Source organism: Lutra lutra, chromosome 5 (genome assembly GCF_902655055.1).
Source record: "Lutra lutra chromosome 5, mLutLut1.2, whole genome shotgun sequence".
NCBI lineage: Eukaryota > Metazoa > Chordata > Mammalia > Carnivora > Mustelidae > Lutra > Lutra lutra.
Window position 1 is genome coordinate 61666743 of NC_062282.1, and position 21087 is coordinate 61687829.

The following is a 21087-nucleotide window of genomic DNA, read 5'->3' on the forward strand; positions in this document are numbered from 1 at the left end:
CCAAGGGGCAAGAGTGGGAACAGAAGGCTGGTGAGGAGGTGGCTGCAAGTTGTCCAGGTGAGAGGTCATGCTCAGGATGGGAGACTGAGAGGTACATGTTGACATAGCCAGGGGCAGCTTCCTGGAGGCTATGGTCAGATACGAACTAAACCTCTGAGGATATGGGGAGTTTTGGTGGGAGATGCAAAGTGAAGGTCCCCCCAAGAGAGGCCAGGAATGTGGGCAAATGCCAGCTGAGGGTGGGTGAGCGTGAGGACTCCCTGGTCATGCAGAAGAGGCCTCCCGGCATCTACTCCTAGGGACGAGTGACAGTGGATTCTGGCCCACTCCTTCCCAGGGTGACTAACCAGGCCTCTGTCCTTCCCTGCTGTGCACCCAAACAGCAGCTCTATGCCCCCCACCCTTCTCCCATCTTCATACCGATTTTGATCCTGTACTCCCCACCTGCTCACTTGACCCTCATGGCCACCCTGGTCTGTAATCAGGGTAGGGGCTCTGCCCTGCTCTTTCAGTGAGAAGGAGTCTGTGTGCTCAAGGTCACAGGAGAAAACTCAGCTCCGGACTTCTTGCTTTAATTTGGGGCTTTGGTGGAAAGGTAGCAAGCTTTGCTGTCAGTAGACCGAGCCCTGCTTCTTAGCTTTGCCACTTCTCGGCTAGGCCCCCTCAGGCGACATGCTTCCCCTCCCTGAGCATTGTTGCCTCATCTGTGCAATAGGATGGTAACAGAGCAGGTGTGGGTCTATGCTGGACCCAGGGCCAGCAAGGAGCGGGCCCTGGCATTCTTGTGTGAACGCGGCTGCTGCGTGCAGGGCCCCTGGTCCTTCCCCGGTAGACCACTGATGCCGCTCTCCCTGGCCAGGTGCTGGCGGCCGAGGAGAACGTGGACTTCCGCATCCATGTGGAGAACCAGACGCGGGCCCGGGACGATGTGAGCCGAAAGCAGCTGCGGCTGTACCAGCTGTACAGCCGGACCAGTGGGAAGCACATCCAGGTCCTGGGCCGCAGGATCAGTGCCCGTGGCGAAGACGGGGACAAGTATGGTAGGTACCAGCCCCCTCTTCCCTCACCCAGCCCACAGGTTCAAATCCCAGGTCTGGCCTGTCCTGGCTGTGTAACTTGGCACCTGGCACAGCCTTTCTGGCCCTCGGCTTCCTTGTCTGCAAACTGCAGGTGCGGTGTGTCTCCCGGAGAGCCTTGCTGGGAGCACTCACTGCTTTGCTGGGGAAGGCCAGTGGTCATGGGTATCTATGGCTTCCCTGGCATGGCCCAAAGCTGGTAGCCGCTCCCCATGGCCTTGCTTCACCAGCCCTGGGTTCAGGCGCTCAGAGAGGTGGGAGCCTCTGGGTAGTGCTTTCTGGATGCTGCTGGCGGTGCTGGGTGCACATGGGTGTGACTGTGGGTGGACGTGGGTGCGAGCACGGGTATATGCTCTGCAACTTGAGCCTGTACACCTGTGAGGAATGGTGCTCCTAGCACCTTGGGCTGTGGTCCCTTTGACCTGCCCTTGACCCTGAAACTGCCCCGCCCTCCTCTGGGATGTTTGGGAACCATTCCTCACCTCATGCTGCCTCTGCAAGGGGGCTGGGAGGAATGAGACACCCTGAATCCCTTGCCACCCCACACGCGCAGCTCACAAAACCCTCAACTTGAGAGAAACACATAGGACTGCACTTTCCCAGAACCTCGAGAGGATTCGGGGAACTCTGTCCCATGGGTTCTTGCCTCCTGAGGCCAGGTTCTGAGAGGTGTCCCAGCCAAACCGCCCCTCCCCCGGCCTTGGGAGGGGAGCTGGGGCTGCAGGAGGCCCGATGTGCGGGGCTGGGGCTCGGGTCCCGGGTGTGCGTTGTGGTCCTGCCAGCCTAGCCTGTTCGGGGTTGATGCCCCACTTGCCCGCCGGCCCCTGCTCGTTGCAGTCAAGACATGACAACGAGACAAATAATTTCTTGGACCTTTTATCTTGGACACCATTTATTTTCCCTCAGCCCCAGGGCAGGACTGACCTCATGGTAGGGCCCAAGTGTGGCAGCTGCACCGTCACTGGGGGCTGGGGCAGGCCAGGCCGGGCAGGGCTGGGCCAGCCTGGGCTCCCCGTCTCCAGGCCAGCTGCCTCCCTTCTCCCTGTGCCATCACTCTTTACTGCCTCCATTCCCCTCCCTCCCTCTTTCCCCTTCTTCCTTTCTCCATCTTGCTGCTGCTGCATTTCTCCTGACCGCTCTTTCTCAGTCCTTCTCCCCTCCTTCCTGGTACTCATCCCTTCCCCTCTTTGTGTCTGTCCATCTCTCTGTCTTCCCCTCCCCACAATCTCTGTCCTCCCTGCCTCCCTCCCTCGGATCACAGCTTTCCGGTCCCTCCTCCCCACCTCTCTCAGGTCCTCTGCTGGCCGCCTCTCTGGGGCCTCTGTCTCTCTGTGCTCCCCGCTGTGCTGGGCAGACCCAGGTGGTGCTTTTCCCTGGGATCTGCTGTCCAGTTGCTGCCAGGGAAGGGGCAGCTGGCTAGCCGGGGCGGGAGGGAGGTGCCCTCCTGGGGAGTCCCTGGAGCTCTCACCGGCCCCTCCAGGCTGGGAGAGTACAGGGGGGTCAGACGCTGGTCTGAACCATCTGTCCATGCCCTGAGACAGGAGGTAGGAGTTCGGGAGGGAGAGGAGCCCAGAAATGGCCACCCCTCACTCCAGAAGTTACTTGCCTCTCATTTCCTCTGCGTGAGCCAGACAGAGACTCAGGGGATCTCACATGCTGTGTGACATCAGGCAGGACCTTTGCCTCCTCTGGGCCTCAGTTTCCCTTCTGTACCATACTAGGCTTGGACGACCGCAGTGCTTCCCATGCCTGGGAGTCACCAAGGGATCTGGTTAGGTGCTGATGTTCATTTGGTGGGTCTGGGGTGGGACCTGAGCTCTGCACTTCAATTCATGCCCAGACGGTGCCGATGGGCCACACTGGGCACATCCGGGAACTAGCCCATTTTGGCTCCTCCAGCGCCACAAGCCCCAGATTGAATCATTCTCTCTCAAGGAATATGTTTATCACTCCTCCAACCCACCCCCTCTTCTCCCCCCCCAACAGCCCGGGCAGCGGGCAGCGTGGGGCTTTGCTGGCCGCTGAGGCTGCTTCATTTAAGTGTCGCATTAGAAACGCAGATGAGGCAAAGGGACCCCATCTGTGAGCCCTGGGAGAGGAAGTGAGACAATGGAGCCAATTGAGGCTTCCAATCTAGATAATCAATACAAATATTATTGGGAGGGTGATTTATGTGGCCAAGCAAGCCTGGAGGATGGGGCTGTGGTAGGGGCCCGCCCTGCCTGTGGGGGATGGGCAGCCAGTAGTCCCCCGTCAGGCCAGGAACACCGCCCCCCCCCATCCCAGGACAGTCCCTCCTTCTCAGGACTCTGTGGGACTGAAAGAATGGTGCGGTCTGAGGCTTGCAGTCATAGGCATTTGTCATGTAGTCTGGGAACGGCAGCAAACACCAAGTATAAACAAGGGGCCCCAGGAACACCTGGAATCTGGAATCCTGACAGACACCTGGAATCTCAGATTCTGTGGCATCCTAAGGTGTTGGACTCAGGGCAGGCACAGGTGCAGGCCTACTTTAGTCTGGGGCCTGGCCCAGGAGCTCTTGGCCTGCTTTATAGCTTTACATCTGTGAGTGGTCTTCAGTGAGATCTGCAGAGATGTCAGCCGGGCTCCCACAGCCTGAGGATCTCCCCAGGGCTCCCGAAAGCTTTCCCAGAGCGCTCTAGGATGCTAAGGGTGGGTGGGGCGCTGGAGGGACAAGTGTGCTAGCCCAGAAAGCTGAAGGTTTAGGAACGGGAACTGCTGGCCGTGGCTCCAGGTAGGGCCCCCCTGCACCCCCAGCATGGTTACATCAGGCCCTCCCCTTCCTGCCCTTGGCCCTGGCCACCTCTGTCGTGTAGGTAGTGGCCCTGTTGCAGAAACAGCCCCAGGAGGCAGGACACCTGCCTTTTGGTTGCCGCTCTGCTACTGAGCAGCCCATGGAGTTTGGGGCAAGGGTGTCTGGCTCTGGGCTTAGTTTCTTCCTCTGCCACGTGAGGATGAGAAAGGCCTCCTCTACATGCCTCTGAGACTGACACACCTGAGCCCAGGGTGTGGCGGCACCAGGTCCTCCTGGCTGCAGGAGGCTGGGCTGCCAGTGACACAGGTGGAGTTTCAGAGGAGGAGGACAGGGGTGGGAGTGGGGGTGAGGGAGCTGACTGGGGAGGCACTGAATCAGTGCTCAGGGGAGTGGGGAGGGACCCTGGCAGTAGGAATGGTGGTGTGGGGGCAGTTCTGCTTTTATAAGCAGTATGATTAGATATTCTTTCCTGTTGTCATTTGAAAGAAAAAAGGATTTTCTACTTTACAAAAAAAAAAAGACACAAAACCCCCCAAATCCAATGTTTTGTAGTAGAGCCAGGCTCTCAGGACTGACTGTGCCCAGAAGAGCCACTGGAGGGGCTGTGTCAGCCAGGAAGTTGATGTTTGAGGGGATGAGACTGTAGATTCTGGAGTAGAACAAGTTTGAACCCAGCTCCACCACTTGTGGGCTGGAGATCTGGGATCTGAGTTAGCTTTTCTGATCCTCTTTGCTCTTCTATGAAATGGGGTAATAGAAATGAGAGCATCTCCTCCACTCAAAAGATTATGTGTGATTATTAAAGCAAAAAAAGATGAAGAATAACTACTTGAACTCATTACTGTTGTATGGGTGTAGGGGTACCCTCATGGGCTCTGGTAGAGGTTCCCCTCTCAGGAGCTGGTTCCTGGGGCTTCCAGAAGGGGCCAGGTCTCTCTCGTATCATGGGGCCCTGGCATGTCATTTGCAGGCCCAAGAGGCAATCTTCAGTGTGATTCCAAGCAGCAGGTCAGCTTGCCTTGGCTGCTGTCGGGCCCGAGGAGGCAGGGTCTTTGGACCTTCTTGCTGGGGGTGGTCTGATCATTTCTCAGTTTGAGCTGGGGTCCCTCACTCACTCGGCACAGAATTATTGAGTCCTGGGGCTACGGTGTGAGACACACCTGGTTCCAGCCCCCAGGCTGCTCCTGGGCCAGAGACCCTGCTCCATCTCAGGGGGCTGACTCTGAGTAGGAAGAGTCTAGTTCTCCAACTTCCAGTTGTGACCTTGGGGCCTTCTCACTCTGTCCTTGATCCTGGGCTTCCTCCCCATTCATGGGGGGTGGGGGTGGGGTGTAGAGTTAGCACTCCTTGGCTTCCTTGAGAGCTCAGGCGTGGATTCGTCTGTGAGTCAGCTGTGGTACAACTGTGTGGGGTCAGGAGGGGTCAGCCCGTCCCAGCATGGGCCTGCACCTTCCTACACTGAGAACATGAGCTCCTTGAAAGCAGTGACCCTTCCGCATGTCCCTATGTCCCATACAAGTCTTGGCAGAAAGCAGGTCCACCTTATGCTGGGGGAAGGCATAAAATAACTATGGGGCAGCTCCCAGCATCATTGGGGACTGCCCTGTGTGGCTCACACAGGGAGGAGTGGGGGGCGTCCAGGGCTTTGGCTGAGCAGATGACAAGAGTCAGGGGAGTCCTCTGGTCCCATTTTCCTCATTCTGGAGGGCAGAATGGAGGGCCTGCTGGAGGGCCGTGTTTCTACAAGGAGCAAGGGCTGGTGTGGCTGATGCCACAGGGACCCCCTACTCTCTGAGTCGGATGCCCGGAGTCCGTATAGCAGTCCAAAATGTGAGACGGTGTCACTCCACTCTCTAAGGTGCTTGTCTCTCTTAGGGTTAAATCCCAGTCCTTGGACCAGTCCGGAATGGCCTGGTTCTTGATGACCACTCCAGCCTCGCCTCGCTGCCCCTTCCTTGTCCACTCGGCTCTGCAGTCCCACTCACCAGCCAACAGGCCAGGTGTGCTCCTGGCTAAGGACCTTCGCGTTTGCTGTTCCCTCAACCCTAGGATGCCGTTCTCCCAGACGGCCTCATGGCTGGCTCCCTCATTTCGCTCAGGCTTCTGTTCAATGGTCTCCTTGTCAGAGACTTCCCGCCTCTGTCTCCTCGTGGGCAGTTTGTTCTTCCTAGCATTTACCATCATGTAGTTTGCCTTTTGCTCCCTGTCTCCCCTGTTACAGTGCAAACTCCTTGAGGGTAGAGGGCTTCTGTCTGTTTTGTTCACTGCTGTATCTCCATGCACAGAGCTGGCCACCAGCAGGGGCTCAATGTGTGCTTGAGCCAGTGGCTGTGTGGAAGAGCCCTGTGTGTGTCTGGGAGTGCTCCCCCTGGGGCAGGTGCCGCATGGAGCTCAGGCACACAGTAGATGCTTGGCAGATCAGTGCTCCCTGCCTCCTCTCCCTCCTCTCTTGCCCTCCCCTTCCATCCTTCCAACCTGCCTGCCAGCTCTGCATCATGCAATGGGGGATACAGAGAGCAGCAGACCTGGCTTCCCCCAGGGCTCTCGCAGCTGGGAAGAGGCATTAAAACCCCTGCCCTTTGAGCTCATGTCCCATAACTTCTGTCCCCAGTGAGGAGTGGTCACCCACACCTCGCTGACTCTGCAGCTGAAATGGCCACACTAGAGCTATGGCTAGGATTAAATATAGCTCCTGATCAATCCCATTGATTTTTTTCCCTCTTCCTTTCCAGCAAGCCCACGTGGCCTGCAAAAAACCTCCTTTGGGGACATTAGGAGAAGGGGACTTTGGGAGAAAGGCTGTGTGTGTGTGTGTGTGTGTGTGTGTGTGTGTGTGTACAGTGATGTGGAAACATCTCCAGAAAGTGTTCCTTCTCCCTACCCCCTCCTCCCCACCTGGTCCACCTTCAGAGGGAGAAGGGAGGACTGATTTGCATTGACCTTCCGGTGCCTTTGGTGGCAAGGACATTTCCTCGCTGGAGGACACCTAGAGAGTGGCCAGGGGCACAGTCAGCCCTGGAACCATAGAGGCCTGCCAGCTGCTGGTCATCTCACCCAGGGCCTGGGGGGTTTTGGCTCCCACACTGCTCCTGCAGGTCTCGGGGTGGGGGGGGCTTGAGGCTGAAGCTTGAGGCGGGCAAAGAAACCCCCCTTCTCCAGCTTTGTTCTCTTGGGCTTCCTCCTTCGGTTCCTGTCTCCTGTGTCTCTCTTTGCACTGTGTCTCCGTCTGGTTTTTTGGCTGCCTGTCTGTGTCTTTCCCTGCTGTTTCCTATGCTTCAAACCAAAGGCCGTTAAAGTGAGGCCCTGGGTCACACACTGGGAGGCCCAGTTAGGGAATCACACTGGAATCAGTCAGTCAGTCAGTCAGTCGGTGTCACCTCCTTTTTCTCTACCATGACCGGCCTGCAGGATTCCTGTCTCCTGCCGCTGCCTACCTCAGAACCTCTGTCTGGCTCAGACGAGCTCTGGGGTTACTCTGCCGGTGTTCAGATCCTGGCCCTACTGGGTGGCTCTGGGCACGTAACTTGTCTGCTCCATGCCTCAGTCTCTTCACCCATCAAAAGGGTGTCATAGTTCTTACCTCAGAGGATCGCAAGGATCTAACGAGGCATTGCACGTTCAGTCTAAGCACCGTGCCTGACGGATGATAAATGCCCGAGTAAGTATTTGTTGAGACTTTTCAATTATCCTTGTGACTTCAAGCACTTAGGGAAGAAAAAAAGGCGGCATGAGTTTTTTATAGAAAGGGCTTTGTAGGCATCCTTACCGATAGTCCTTCTGTGTCAAGAGAGTGAGGTCAGAGCAAAGACCTTCCCTGCCTTTGGTGTTGACTCACTTACTCCCCCAGGAAAGGGACTGATACAGAGGGAAGAGAAGCGGTGGATGAGGTAAGACCCAGACTTCTGGGCTAGCCTGCCTGGGGTTTAATTCCATCACTGGGTAACCTTGGGACTCAGTTTTCTCACCTGTAACATGGGGATGATAATAAGTTCTCACCTCATGGGATTATTATGAGGCTATTGTGAGTGACAGAATGCATATCGAGCCCACTACCTCATAAGCTCTAAGTAAATGTACGTTACTGATAATATTTCTAGAGGGGCAGTACTGAAAGAGGCCTTGGAGGTCGCCTAGGCCCGGCCCAAAGAGGAACAGGGTTTTCACCTCTGTCACACAGCAAACTGAAAGACATGGTAGTAATCCTGAGGCTAGGGACAGGTGTGTGGGAGCTCAGAGTTTGAGTGAGTCGGAGGAGTAGCACCAGGAGAACACCAGCGGGGGCGGAGTGGCTAAGGAACTTGACTGTGGACTTAGACTGTGTCCCAACACATGTGCTGCTTTGATCACCTGTGTGCCCTCAGGCAAGCCCCTTCACCTCCCTGAGTCTTGTTTTCTTTAGCTCTTACCTTAGATAGTGTTACTCATATCTACTTCACAAAGCCGTTTATGCATTTACTAAAACTTACTTGTTGGTCATTTCCTATGAGCCAGGTATGGGCTAGGTACTGGAAATCACAGTGGTGTATAAGACAGATAAGGCCCTGCTGTTGTGGAGCTTACCTTCCAGTGGAGAGACAGATGGTAGAAAAAGGAATATAGCAACTAAGACCATCTGGAGAAGAGCTCTAAGGAAAATGGAGCAGTGGATGGGTAGCGCTGGACTGGGGAGGTGTAGGAAAGGCCTCTCTGAGGAAGTGATATTTGAGTAGCAACCTAAGAGAAGAGAAGCCTCAATGGGAAGCTCTAGGCAAGGCAGCCTCCGGGTAGAGGGAATAGCAAGTGCAAAGGCCCTGAGGTGGGAGTGTGCCTGGTGTGTCAGAGAGGAACAGCAAAGAGGCTTGTTGTCTGGCAGGCTGTGAGTGAGAGGAGGACATAGGAATGACCAGTAGGGGCCAGAACGTGTGCCCCCTATGGGTCTCCATGAAGAGGCTAGATTTTAAGTGGGTTGAAGATCCCTAGGAGGCTTTTAGCAGGAAAGAGATAAAATTAATTTTTTTATTTTTAAAGGCTTTTTCTGGCAGAGGGTGGAGGCTGCCGAGTTGTGCGGTCTGGGTGGGGGGTTGCCTGGAGAGGGGTTCTGATGATGAGGGGAGCCAGATAACATCCCAGACTCCTCCTACCTGGTCTGGTACAGGCCTTGAGAATGGAACTGAGCCCAGATGAGGTTTCTAAGCTCCTGAGAGTTGCGTGTTGGGGGCTTGGGTCATGAGAAGGGGGAGTGCGATGCTGTGGGTGAGGTAGGCTGTGAGCAAACCTGGCCTGGGTGGGTGGGGTCTCTCTCTCTCCATCCTGCTCGCTCTCTCTTTCTCTTTCTCTCTCTTTCTGAGAACTGCTGCTGCTATTAGTCCCTGCAGACTTTACATAATTCTGGCCCGGCTCCCTCCTCATTATGTCATGCGCCCGAGTGGAGTCTAGGTCACGGCAAGGCCTGCTGTGGTCGGGAAGAACAGACTTCTGGCTCCCCGGCATGGTATCCGGAGCAGACCTTCCCCATGCTGGGGTGAGGGCAGCTAGGCTTGTGGGGGTGGGGGTGCAGCCCAGCCCCAGCCTAGGCCTTTGGACAGCTCAGGCAAAGGCCAGGGCTTGCTGTGGTGAGCTGCAGCTGGTGAGAATTAGGGGTTGGCGGGGCAGGGAACTATACCTCTCCAGAGTTGGGGGCCCTCCCCTGGTGCCCAGGCCCCAGCGGAAAGTCAGGCAGACCCGATGTCAGCCCCTCCTGCTGGGTTGCTTCTCTGAAAGCCAGTTTCCTAAACTGTAAAATGGGGACAAAGCCACCCAAGCTCAAGGTGATGTATAAATTTCAGTGGGCTCACACAGGAGCCAGAATGGTAGGAGCTGTTCTGAGGACAGAGGTCCAGGCACATGCTGGGAGAGGGGCAGACTTCCTCTCAGATTCACTTGGGGTCTCTTGGGCCATAGTTCTGGGGCCTGACCCCTTTTCTACAGTTTCCCATCCCTAACCTTCTCCTAGGCTCTGCCCCAGTCCCAGAGAGAATAAGAATAGGGGTGAGCCTCCCCTTCCCCCTTGCACAGAGCAGGAGACTGAGACTCAGAAGAGGGGTGTGCCTGGCTCAAGGTGATACAGCCTAGCATGGCGATGCCAGAAATGGAATCAGACCCTGTAAGTCCCAGTCCAAGGCATGTTCTGATGCACTTCGCCGTGTGGGATGCCCGTAACCCTGGAGGATGCTGAAGAAGTTCAGGTTAGAGGGCATGCCTGGGGAGGCAAGTTTGGCTCCACTTCCACCCTTTTACACACATCTGATTTTTTCCCAACACACTATGCTGTGTGTTTGTGTGTGTTGGGGGGAAAAAAGTTTTGTTTTGCAGTTACTATGAAACTTACACAATATTATGAAACTTATACTTCCCTCACCTGGCCTCTGATAACAGGTGCTAGGCCCTTTCTTTCTTTCTTTCTTTTTTTAAGATTTTATTTATTTATTTGATAGAGATCACAAGTAGGCAGAGAGGCAGGCAGAGAGAGAGGGGAAAGCAGACTCCCCGCTGAGCAGACAGCCTGATACAGGGCTCGATCCCAGGACCCTGGGATCATGACCTGAGCTGAAGGCAGAGGCTTTAACCCACTGAGCCACCCAGGCGCCCCTGCTAGGCCCTTTCTGCCTTCCTTCTGTGGGATCGTCACAATACCTTTTGAAGATTAAGGATGATTATACCCATTTTACGGGTCAGGAAACTGAGGCCCAGGGTCACATGGTTGGCAAGCGGGGCCAGGGATTCATACCCAAATCTGCGCGTTCCAAAGCTCTTGCCTTTCCCTTACATGTGCTGTCTTCTTCACTGCCCTAGGATGGGAGACATTCCTGACCCCCACAACCTCCGTTCTGTGTGGGGCCAGAGTTTTGGAGGAGATGTAGAAAGCAAGCCCCAGGTTGCTCTGATGTTTGGCCTGGGTTCCCAGGGGGAGCTATAGGGAGTTTGAATTAAAGGGGAGCAGGGAGGATGAGGGGCTTGTAACCCCCTATCTCAGTGCTGCTTAATATTCTTGACTGTGTTTACTAGGGATGGGGGAAGGTGGAGAGAAGAATGTGCCTCCCCCTCCCTCCCTGTTACTAGAATTACTAAATTCTTGTTAGATCTTTAAATTTTATGTAAATTCTTCTTATTTTCCTTGGAAAGGTGGGGTATCATATTTTAATTAGTAGTGGTGTCAAAGGAGGGCTAGATTAATTATTGGAAATCCTGAATTCCAGATGGTTTTAATTTTCACAGCAGGGCACCAGGGTATATATTTTTAAATTTTTTAATTAAAATCATACCTAGTGTATTTTAGGGGCACTGAGGTACACTCTTGGTGGCTCCAAGGATGCTGTATTTAGGGCTATGATTTTTGTTATGGAGAAGCAAGTCCCTTGTCACTAAAATTAAAAGTTTGTGGGTGAGGGAGGGGCAGGTGCTGGGAAGCAAAGGGTCAGAGATGGGAGGGTGAGAATGAGGAGGTCATAGGCAAAGAAGACAGCAGTGGGGAGGAGGTGTTGCAGAGGATTCAGGCATAGAATTCAAGGCCAGATAGGAGAAAGAGCTCAGAGAGGATGGGTGGCCTACTGAAGTCACACAGCACCTTACTGGGGAGAAAAAGAGGATTGGCAGATGGACAGGGAGGGGTCTGGACATGGCACATCAAGGAACAGTCACCCTTTGACCACTCGACACCCTTTCACAATCAGGGCTTTGGGGGATCAGCTCTGGAAAGCACCCTCTCCTAAGGGAGGCTCTATGGAGAATGGGTCATTTAGTTGGGGTCTCCTACTTCAAACCAGGGAATATTGTGTCCCAACTGGGATGTCTGGGTTCCTGGTAGTTAGCTACATTTTAGCCTCTGTGGCCTTGATTGAGAAAGTAGAATATTCTGAAGATAGTCTCCATTCCCGGGGTCCTTAAACCTCCTTTCGCTGGACCTTCCCCACTTTGAGTGGCAAAGGTGTGTCAGGGGAGGGGACATAGCAGGGGTTCTAGACGTTCGCCCTGGAGGGAGAGGCCTTTGGCCCAAATTTTGAAGGAAGTAGCTTGATGTCCCCCAAGGCAGGGTGTGTGCGTGCCCATGCAGCCTTGCACACATTTTTCTGTGCCCTAATTCCAGAGACTGCTACTTCTCTGGGATTATTGGTGTCTGTGTGTCCTATTCTGGGGAACAGAGGTGAGGGGCTGATAGAGTGGGTGATGAGGTAGAGTTAGCCACGAGGGGCAGAACAACCCTCCAGCTGGAGCCATCTAGGTCCCAAGTGGAGTCAAGAGAGGCTGGGGGTGGGGAAGCTTTCTCTGGCTGCCTAAGGGGCAGGGTGCTCCAGTGAGACCTGTTCAAAACCTCCCCCATGCCTGATGTTGGAACAGTGAGGGGGTCCAGGGACGGGGTCAGTCGCTGAGCTTTTCCACCAATCCATTGTCCCTGGTAAAAAAAAAAAAAAACGTGTCTTATTCTCCTTCTGCCTTTCGAAGCCCAGCTCCTAGTGGAGACAGACACCTTCGGTAGTCAAGTCCGGATCAAGGGCAAGGAGACGGAATTCTACCTGTGTATGAACCGGAAAGGCAAGCTCGTGGGGAAGGTGAGTGATGGTCTGGAATTCTCAGGGTATTCGGGGGTGTTCCCCTTGGCAACTCTGGGTAGCTGGAACAGGATGCTCAGGGCCTTGTCAGCCCCAAATGGAAAACAAGCTGGGTGAGTGAGTGTGTGTGTGTGTGTGTGTGTGTGTGTGTGTGTGTGATTCTGAGTGTAATCTCTTCCTTTAGCCCCTTCTCTACCCACATCCCAGCCTGCCAGGCTGAGGTATCCACGGCCGCGACTTTGGGGAGCAGGCAGGGTCCCGCTCTCTCCTGCTGGTTGTGGACCCGGAGGGGCTCAGGGCTCCCTGCCTGTGTGTGTCTGCTGTCTGAGAACAGGGAAATGGCTGGCCAGGGGCTGGGGCCACAGCATTGGTTGAATAATCGCCAGGGGTTTGCAGAGAAATACAGCATCTCCTGGATCCCATTGCCATCTCAGTGCTGGGCCTTATGGTTCTAGCATTTCAGGAAGATTTTACTACTTGGGCATAGGCCACAGAGCTGCATGTAACAAATTAGGGTGGGGTGTGGGTGTGGGGGCGTGGACCCACATGGGGCTCATAGTTTCCACAGGCGGGTGCTGCTCAGTGTCCCCCTTTTTTCTCGGGTGTGCCTATTTGTGAAGTTCATACACTCGCTTCCTTTGGGGGCTCCGGTGCATGGTGTTAGGGTACTTTCTCCATGGTGCACACGCTCTGTGTTCCCTTCCCTTTGCTGGGCCCCTACTGACCCCCCCATATCTAACTTGCAAAATGATTCCGTTGGGCAGGTAGAGTGAGGGGTACAGGGTAGATCCTGATTCTAAGGAGGACGGCTCTTCCTATTTGGCTGCAAGGCCCGGGCTGGTGATTTGCATTTATTACACCGTGTTGGGAGGAGGAAGCACAGCCCCAAGCCCCAATTCCTGTTTAAGCCATGGTTTTGTTTTCTGGAAGCCCCCAACTCTTCGCTGTCTTCCCCTCCTCCACACCCTAGTGGCTGCGGAGAGTACAACAGGCCAGGGACTTGAGCCTGAGTACCGTTGCTTCTTATTTGTTAATGATAACACTACCAGTAGCTTCGGCTAATTGAGCATCCACTTTCTGCCAGGCACTGTGCAAAAATACTCCCAAATAATCCCATGAGGTCGCTACCACTACCATCCCCATTTCGCAGATGAGAAAGCTGAGGCTCGGCCCCGTCGCGGGCACTTGTCCCGGGTCCCACACTAGAGCGGCGCGGATTCCAAGCCCGGTCTGGAAGGCAGAGAGGTTCCCGCCGCACTGCCCACGCCAGCCGAAGCTTCTCAGAGAGCGCAGTAATAGTAATCCGCAGAGCGCGGCTCCGGGATGCCGAAGAGTGGTTTTAATTAGTGATTCACTTTCCGCGTCCCGGGGCGGCCGGCCGACCGGCGAGGCGATCGGGGCAGGGGCGGCGGGCGGGCCGGGCGCCGGGTCCCCTGGCCTGGCCGTGCGTTTCCTGTGGCGGCGCGGCCCGGCCCCGCGTCAGGCGCTTTGTTCTGCTGCCCGCCCGGGCCGTCTCCCAGGCCCAACCTGCCTGCGGCTGGACGCTCGGCTTCCTTTTCCCGCGGCTTCCAGGGGGCGCGGGCGGTAGCCCGCCGTGCCCGGTGCCCGCGCGCCCCTCCCTCTGCGCTGTGCGCTTCCCGGCAGCTTGACCCCAGGAGGGCCGCGCTGGGGTCAAAAGAGCAGCCCCGCTCCCCGCCGCCGGCCGCCCACCGCCCGCCCGCCCGCCGGCTGGCCGCTGAGTCACCGCTTCCACAGGAGCCGGATCCGATTTCCTGCCCCCTCGCCCTCTCTCCCGTCATTAATATTGGGGACGGTTCAGCTGGCGCGGGCTCCGCCAGGCTCGGTGCAGCCCAGAGACGGCCCCCTCCTTCCCGCTCCCCTCGAGGCAGCTTCCCCATCCCGGGAAGGACGCGCCTTTCTTCTGGGCTGGCCCCGGGGGGTGGGGGGGAGGGCTCCAAGGACGGCCCCCAAATCCACCTGCCCCAGGATGGCCCTGGGCAGACCCCCTGTTGCCCTCTGCCTAGCCCAGCTTCCCTCACTGTCTCTGGCCCCTGTAGATAGAAGTCACAGGCTCATGGGGTGCTGTTTCATCACAGCCTCCCAGGCAGTCAGGTCCCAAGGTCCTGAGGTTGCCCCCGTGTTGTTCTTCACGGATCCCACTGCCTCTGTTGTGGCCTCATCCTTTCCCAGGAACTGTTGCCCTGGCCGCTTCAGGACTCCCAGCCCAGGCTATTTGCCTTTGCCCACTACCCACCGTCAGCTCTCTAAGAGCATCTCCTGTCTTCCACCCCTAACCCATCTCAAAACTTATGCCTGGGTCCGCACCGTCTACCATCTACTAGAGAAAGGCCATGCTCCCTGGGGAGACACAGAGGGCCCTGGGGATCCTCCCTGGCCTCACAGCCCTGCCACCCATCCTCAGGTTCCTTAAGCCACAGACCCATGGCCCTGCCAACTGTCACTCTCTGGATGGGGACTCGGGCTTTGTACACGCTGATTGCCCTTCCCTCTGTCCACCTGCTCTAAGTCCTGCTCAGCCTTCAGCAGCTTCTAGCTTCCCCAACCCCTCATAGAGCACACCTGCCCTGGAGCCCATAATCCTACACACAGTCCTCTGTTGCCTGTCGCTAACCCGAGTTTTCACTGTTTGTTCCTGTGCCTACGTCTCGCAACTAGACCGAGAGCTCACTGAGGGCTGATTCCGGATCCATCCACCCATGTTCTGGGTACCGGGGCCAAAGAGCCGCAGGAGTACCAAAGAAGTAGAAAAATGCTTCATGCTTTCTGAGGACTGTCTTAACCTACAGCCAGAATTACTCACGTCAGGCTGGGGCGTCAGGTCCCCTCACTGCTGAGCCTCAGTGTCCTCATCTGTACGATGGCAGTGATGATGCTGGCATCTGGTGGGCAATTGACAAATAGTCATTCATTTCCCCTTTGAAGCCAGGCCCCAAAGTTACTCCATCAGCTGTGGGAACCCTTGGCCTTAACTTAGGCTCTGACTCCTTTGGAGCTTTCTTGGGTGGTCTAGACCCTGGGTGCCAACCTCGCACCTCTTTGGCCCCAGCAGGGCACATGCAACGAGCCCCCAACAGAGCCTTTTCAGATGTTCTGGACCCCTGGCTCTAGCTCCTCACTCCTCTGTTGCACTGTAACAATCACATACCAGAGCTCTGCCCCGAGCCCCTGCATGCTCAGGGAGCCCCCTTCCCTGCGCCAGCTTTCTGGACCCCACGTCCATCTCGCCCAGGAGGGTGTACATCCTTTCACTCCACAAACACCTGTTGAGTATAGAGCACTGTGTGCTCGGCATCTCCCCCACCCCTGCGCCGCATCTCTGAATATTCAACCCAGATGGATTATTTTCTCAGCTGCCCCCACCTGAGTGATCCCTGGTGAGCCCTCTTTGGGGTAGCACAGGGCCCAAGACCTTTCAGGGCAGAGGGGTCCCCCACCCACCACCATATCTTTGTGAAGACTGCTTTGGTTGTGAACGACCAAAGCCCAACTCAAAATGCCTTGAGCAAAAAAGAAATTTTTTGGCTCATGTAACTACAAATGTCCAGGGGGTAGTTCTAGTTTCAAGTAAGATGGGATCTAGGGGCCAAATGATGTCATCAGGATTTAGTCTTCAGATCAAATAGAAGGAATAGGACTCCAGTTTGGAAAGGAGGAGGTTGGAGGTTGGAGGCGGTGGAGGGGGGAGAGATGCTCAAATTCTACTTAATCACCAAGGTTCTGCGATGGGATATTCACTCACTCTGTAAATACTGATGATCTGCCTTGCCTGAACCTATTGTGTCAGCATTTTGGGGGGCGAGGCTCAAGCACAGGTGATTTTTTAAAAATCTTTGCAGACAATAAGCAGGGTCAGAGAGGCAGTCAGGAGTACAGGTGAGGGTCAAGCCCAGGTGCGGCCTGCCATTAGCTTTGAATCTGCTGAGTCTGAGCTCCCAGGGGTGGGTGGGGCGTGGGGGGTGGTGGGGGGAGTGGGGACTTGTGACCATCATGGGTCCCGTGGCTCCTCCCAAGGGGCTCCTGAGCTCTCCAAGGTGCTCAGAGTTTCAGCCCTCATAAGTATACCTGGATACATACAAACACATTGCCAGGCACTGTGCCCGCACCTCGCACGTCCAAGACCTTGCTTCATGCTGATGGTGGCCGTGTGGGCCTGAGGAGGGGAGGTGTTTTTGACAGGCAGTGCTCTGCCCTCTCTTCCACACTCTTTCTTCTCCTGGACCTCTCTGAAACTGGACAGAGGAGGAATGAGCTACAGTGGCTCTGCCTCTTAGAAGCCCCATGACCTTGGGCAAGACATTTTGCCCTCTTTGAACTCTGTTTTCTTCGAGCAGGGAGAGTTTATCTGAGCAAGTTCAGAGGATTAAATGAAATAATGCACACGGAGATGTCTGGCTTATAATTAACAAGCAGTACATGCTGAATGAGTGAATGAATGAAGGGGTAGGGAGACCAAGTGGGCCAGGCTGGGCACTCTGGTCCTCTGCCTGCTCTGTCCCTTTCTCAGCACGCCTCCAGGAGGGCCTCCCCTAGCTCATGACGGTCTCTGGGACATCAGTGAGGGATCCAGGAGGCAGCATCTCCTTTCTTTTAAGAAGAAAGCCTTTTGAGGGGTTCCCTACCACCATTACTATCCCAGAACTCTCCTTTATTCAACCACAAATGCTCTGGGGTCTGGAGACCTATGCTGAGCCATGAGGGCAACTGACAGGTGGTCCTGACCTCCTGAAGCTCTTGGGCTAATGAGGAGGCAGGCAGATATGGGATTGATTGCTCTGTTGGGGGGGTGGGATGAGGGATGGGTGCCAAGGGGAGAAGCTGGAATATGTGAGTCCAATAAAACCTGATGCTTGAATGGAGTCTTAAATGAAGAAGAGGACGTGCCAAGGGAGATAGATGGCAGTCAAGGAAAGCTTCCTGGAGGAGGTTGACCCTGAAGGATGAAAGCAGTTTTCCAGGTAGTGGCAGGTATTCTGTGGCAGGGAACAGCATGGTGTAGGCTTTGTTCAGTTTGCTGTGACTGTTCCATCGAGAGTGACCAAGGGACCTGGACTCAGGTTGGATAGGCAGCTTCCAGAATTATCCATGGTGGGGGAGGCGGCCGGCCAGAGACCGCTCCCTTCTACCTTCTACTTGCTTTGTACAAATGCCCCACTTCCCTCACCAGAGTCCCTCACTCTTCACCCCCTGACAGATACTGTCCTCTGGGTCCCACATGTTCCCAGTCCCACCCCCTGCCTGCTCTGCAGCCTCCTCGAAAGATCTCAGCCTCCAGAGAATGTTTTCTTACCCTGCCTGTCCCTTTCTGCAAAGTTCAGCACTTTGTCTGCAGGGCCCAAGCTTGCCCTCCACTCAAAGGTGAACGTTCCTGGAAGCTCCAGCCTGTTTTCCACTTCAAACAAAAGGTTGGAACTCGCACCTCAGTCACCACGCACAGCCAGACCGCTGGGCTTCCAACTTGGCTGGGCAACCGTCCGGAACGAGGAGTGGGCCCGGCCTAAATTTGGAGATGTTAGTTGGAAACTCGAGTGCTGCTAATTCAGGCCTTCCAGCTTTGTGTGCTTCCCACTCTGCTACATGGAGCGATTCAACTGTCTCAGGAAGGAGGGTCAGAGCCCTGCCTCCCACCGTCCTTTGTCCAGATCCGATCCAGGGAGGGAGGCCAGAACCCATCTGAACCACCTGCAATTCTGAAATAATTCAGCAAGTTTCTACCGTGTATGAGGCTCAAGTATAAGTATCATTCCTCACATTTATGTGACACGGGGCCACTGTCCTGGTTTGGTAAGATGAGGAACGCGACGTCTAGCGCGTGGAATTAACTAGCCTGAGGTCACATAAGGAAGTGTTAGAGTTGATTCAGCTCCTGACTCCAAATCTAGTATTCCTTGCCCGGCATCCCTTGTCTCCTTGGGAGTTCGCACATCTGCTGGGGAGCCTGAAATCTCAGAACCAAAGGCATAGGCTCTGGAGTCTGGCCGTGCAAAAACTCTTATTCTTGGAGTCCCCCTCTTCACACCAAACATTTAAAATGCACCATATCCCACATTAAATGTTATTTGAATTTAACTATATTGCAGTGGAGTGGAGTGGCTGTGGTGTAGCTGACTCCGTATCAGGTTTTGTGCACTAATCTCTATGACTTTAAGGGAAATGAGATATTATTGGCCCACATCACAGTGAGGTAATGAACTTAGATACTGCTTGGTCCAGAGCCCAAAGGATGTGACGAGAACTTGGTTTCTCTCATTCCCTTCCTCTTGGCATGACTTCCTCTGTGTTGGCCTTGTTGTCAGACAGCGTTTTTCCTCATAGTGGTAAAGTGGCTGCTTTTGCTTCAGCCTTAGGTGTTCCTCTAGTTTAAACAGCCTATGTTTGGGGGGATTAAACAAGGGTCTTGAGGAGCACTCTGATTGGATGGCTCGGGCCACATGCCCAGCTCTGCACCAGTCATGGGAAATAATGTTTTATTGGCCAGGTCTGAGTCTCTATTCTCTATGGGGAATCTATTACCTAATTGGCCGGTAAGGAAGGAGGCAGGGGCCGATATGACAAGTCCACCCCGCAGATCTGGGAAGTGAAATTACTGCGGACAAAACTTGGGTTAGGCCCTTTCGTCTTTACTGCCCCAAGCCTCTGCCACCTACCCACACCCTGTCCGTATAGCTCTGCCCCTCGTACCCACCCTTCCCTGCTCACCTCCTCCTTTTCTTGCCTCCTACAGCCCGATGGCACCAGCAAGGAGTGTGTATTCATTGAGAAGGTCCTGGAAAACAACTACACAGCCCTGATGTCTGCCAAGTACTCTGGCTGGTACGTGGGCTTCACCAAGAAGGGGCGGCCACGGAAGGGTCCCAAGACTCGGGAGAACCAGCAGGACGTGCACTTCATGAAACGCTACCCCAAGGGGCAGGCAGAGCTGCAGAAGCCCTTCAAGTACACCACGGTGACCAAGAGGTCCCGGCGGATCCGCCCCACGCACCCTGGCTAGGCTGGCCCCACCGCAGTCCCCCGGGCTGCCCCCCGGCCCACACTCACACTCACAGAGAACTGCATCAGAGGAATATTTTTACATGAAAAATTAGGAAGAAGCTCTATTTTTGTACATTGTGTTTAAAAGAAGACAAAAACTGAACCAAAACTCTTGGGGAGGGGGGAGCAATAAGGATTTTATTGTTGACTTGAAACCCCCTGTCTATGACAAAATACTCACGAAAAGTGACTGCTGTCAACGGACAGGTGCTTGTCTCTCTCTAGGAACAGACAACTCTAATCTCGTCCCCAGAGGAGGATTTGAATGAGGAAAACGACACTCTGAGAAACCAAAGTCCTTTTTCCCAAAGGTTCTGAAAGCAAAAAAAAAAAAAAAAAAAAAAAAAAGAAAGAAAGCAAAAAAAAAAAGCAAAGCAAAAAAAAAAAGAAAAGAAAAAAAACAAAACAAAAAGAAAGTAGTACCTATCCCCAGACTCCCCCTCTTTTCCAACCCCTATCCCTGCCCCAGACTCCAACAAAAATCGCTCTCTGGTTTGCAGTCATTTATTTATTGTCCGCTGCAAGCTGTCCCGAGACACCGCGCAGGGAAGGCGTGCCCCTCGGAATTCTCGGCGCCTCGACTTCCGACGACAGACGGCCTCGTCCAATCAAGTGACCCTGCCTTGCTCGCAGTTCTGGAGGATGCTGCTATCGACCTTCCGTGACTCACGTGACCTAGTACACCAATGATAAGGGAATATTTTAAAACCAGCTATATTATATATATATTATATATATAAGCTATTTATTTCACCTCTCTGTATATTGCAGTTTCATGAACCAAGTATTACTGCCTCAACAATTAAAAACAATCGACAAATTATTTAAAAAAACCCTGAGGTGAGTGGTGGGGTGTGGTGGGGCTCAGGCAGGGCAGGGGCCCCTTTGTGTTTCCTTCCTCTGGGTCTGCAATCTGGGCTCTGAGAGCAGGGGTGGGGAGTTCGCGCGCCTGCTCCGCGCACTGCTCCAGGCTGTGAGAACGCAGCCTTAGACCAAGGGATCTTTGCTTCTGGACATCCTTGCCCTCAGAGAGATTACATTCCAATGAGTTTTTGATTGGATAACTGATTCAGGCATAATCGTTCACCAACATTTGCTTGCCGACTCCGGGCACTGGGTATTTACCGAAAAACGCGCCCCAAACATGGCAGCCTCCCAGGGAACTTCACTGAGTCACTGATGAATTGCTTCATTCACTCATTTCTTGATGGAACTGTTCATTCAACATATGATTACTAGGCACTTAATTAAATGCCAGCCACTGTTTTTTTTTTTTTTTAAAGATTTTATTTATTTATTTGACAGAGAGAAATCACAAGTAGGCAGAGAGGCAGGCAGAGAGAGAGGAGGAAGCAGGCTCCCTGCTGAGCAGAAAGCCCGATGTGGGGCTTGAACCCAGGACCTGGGATCCTGACCTGAGCCGAAGGCAGCGGCTTAACCCACTGAGCCACCCAGGCGCCCCCCCAGCCACTGTTTTAGATAATGAGAATTCATCAAAGAACAAAACAGACCCAAAATCATACTGCATGAAACTTACAGTCTAGGGATTATTGCTCGAGTCGTCTGTGCAGCCCCATCTGGATTTTGCCAGACACAGGCTGAGCAAGGCAGCGGTGGGCCC

General features: G+C 54.4%; 1 protein-coding gene across 2 annotated transcripts in view; it reads left to right on the forward strand.

Moving 5' to 3' along the window:
* The window catches only part of FGF18 (fibroblast growth factor 18), a 34445-nt gene extending 14149 nt beyond the window's left edge, over positions 1 to 20296 (forward strand). Inside the window, exons 3-6 of one of the 2 annotated variants that reach the window (XM_047731385.1) lie at positions 860 to 1040; positions 12310 to 12416; positions 19159 to 19247; positions 19967 to 20296. In XM_047731385.1, the coding sequence (XP_047587341.1) occupies positions 860 to 1040; positions 12310 to 12416; positions 19159 to 19247; positions 19967 to 20156 (567 nt within the window). In that variant the 3' untranslated portion in view covers positions 20157 to 20296. Of the gene's footprint in view, positions 1 to 859; positions 1041 to 12309; positions 12417 to 19158; positions 19878 to 19966 lie in introns of those variants that run through there. The other variant, XM_047731386.1, reaches the window with a different exon arrangement.
* Positions 20297 to 21087: the final 791 nt, after the last annotated feature.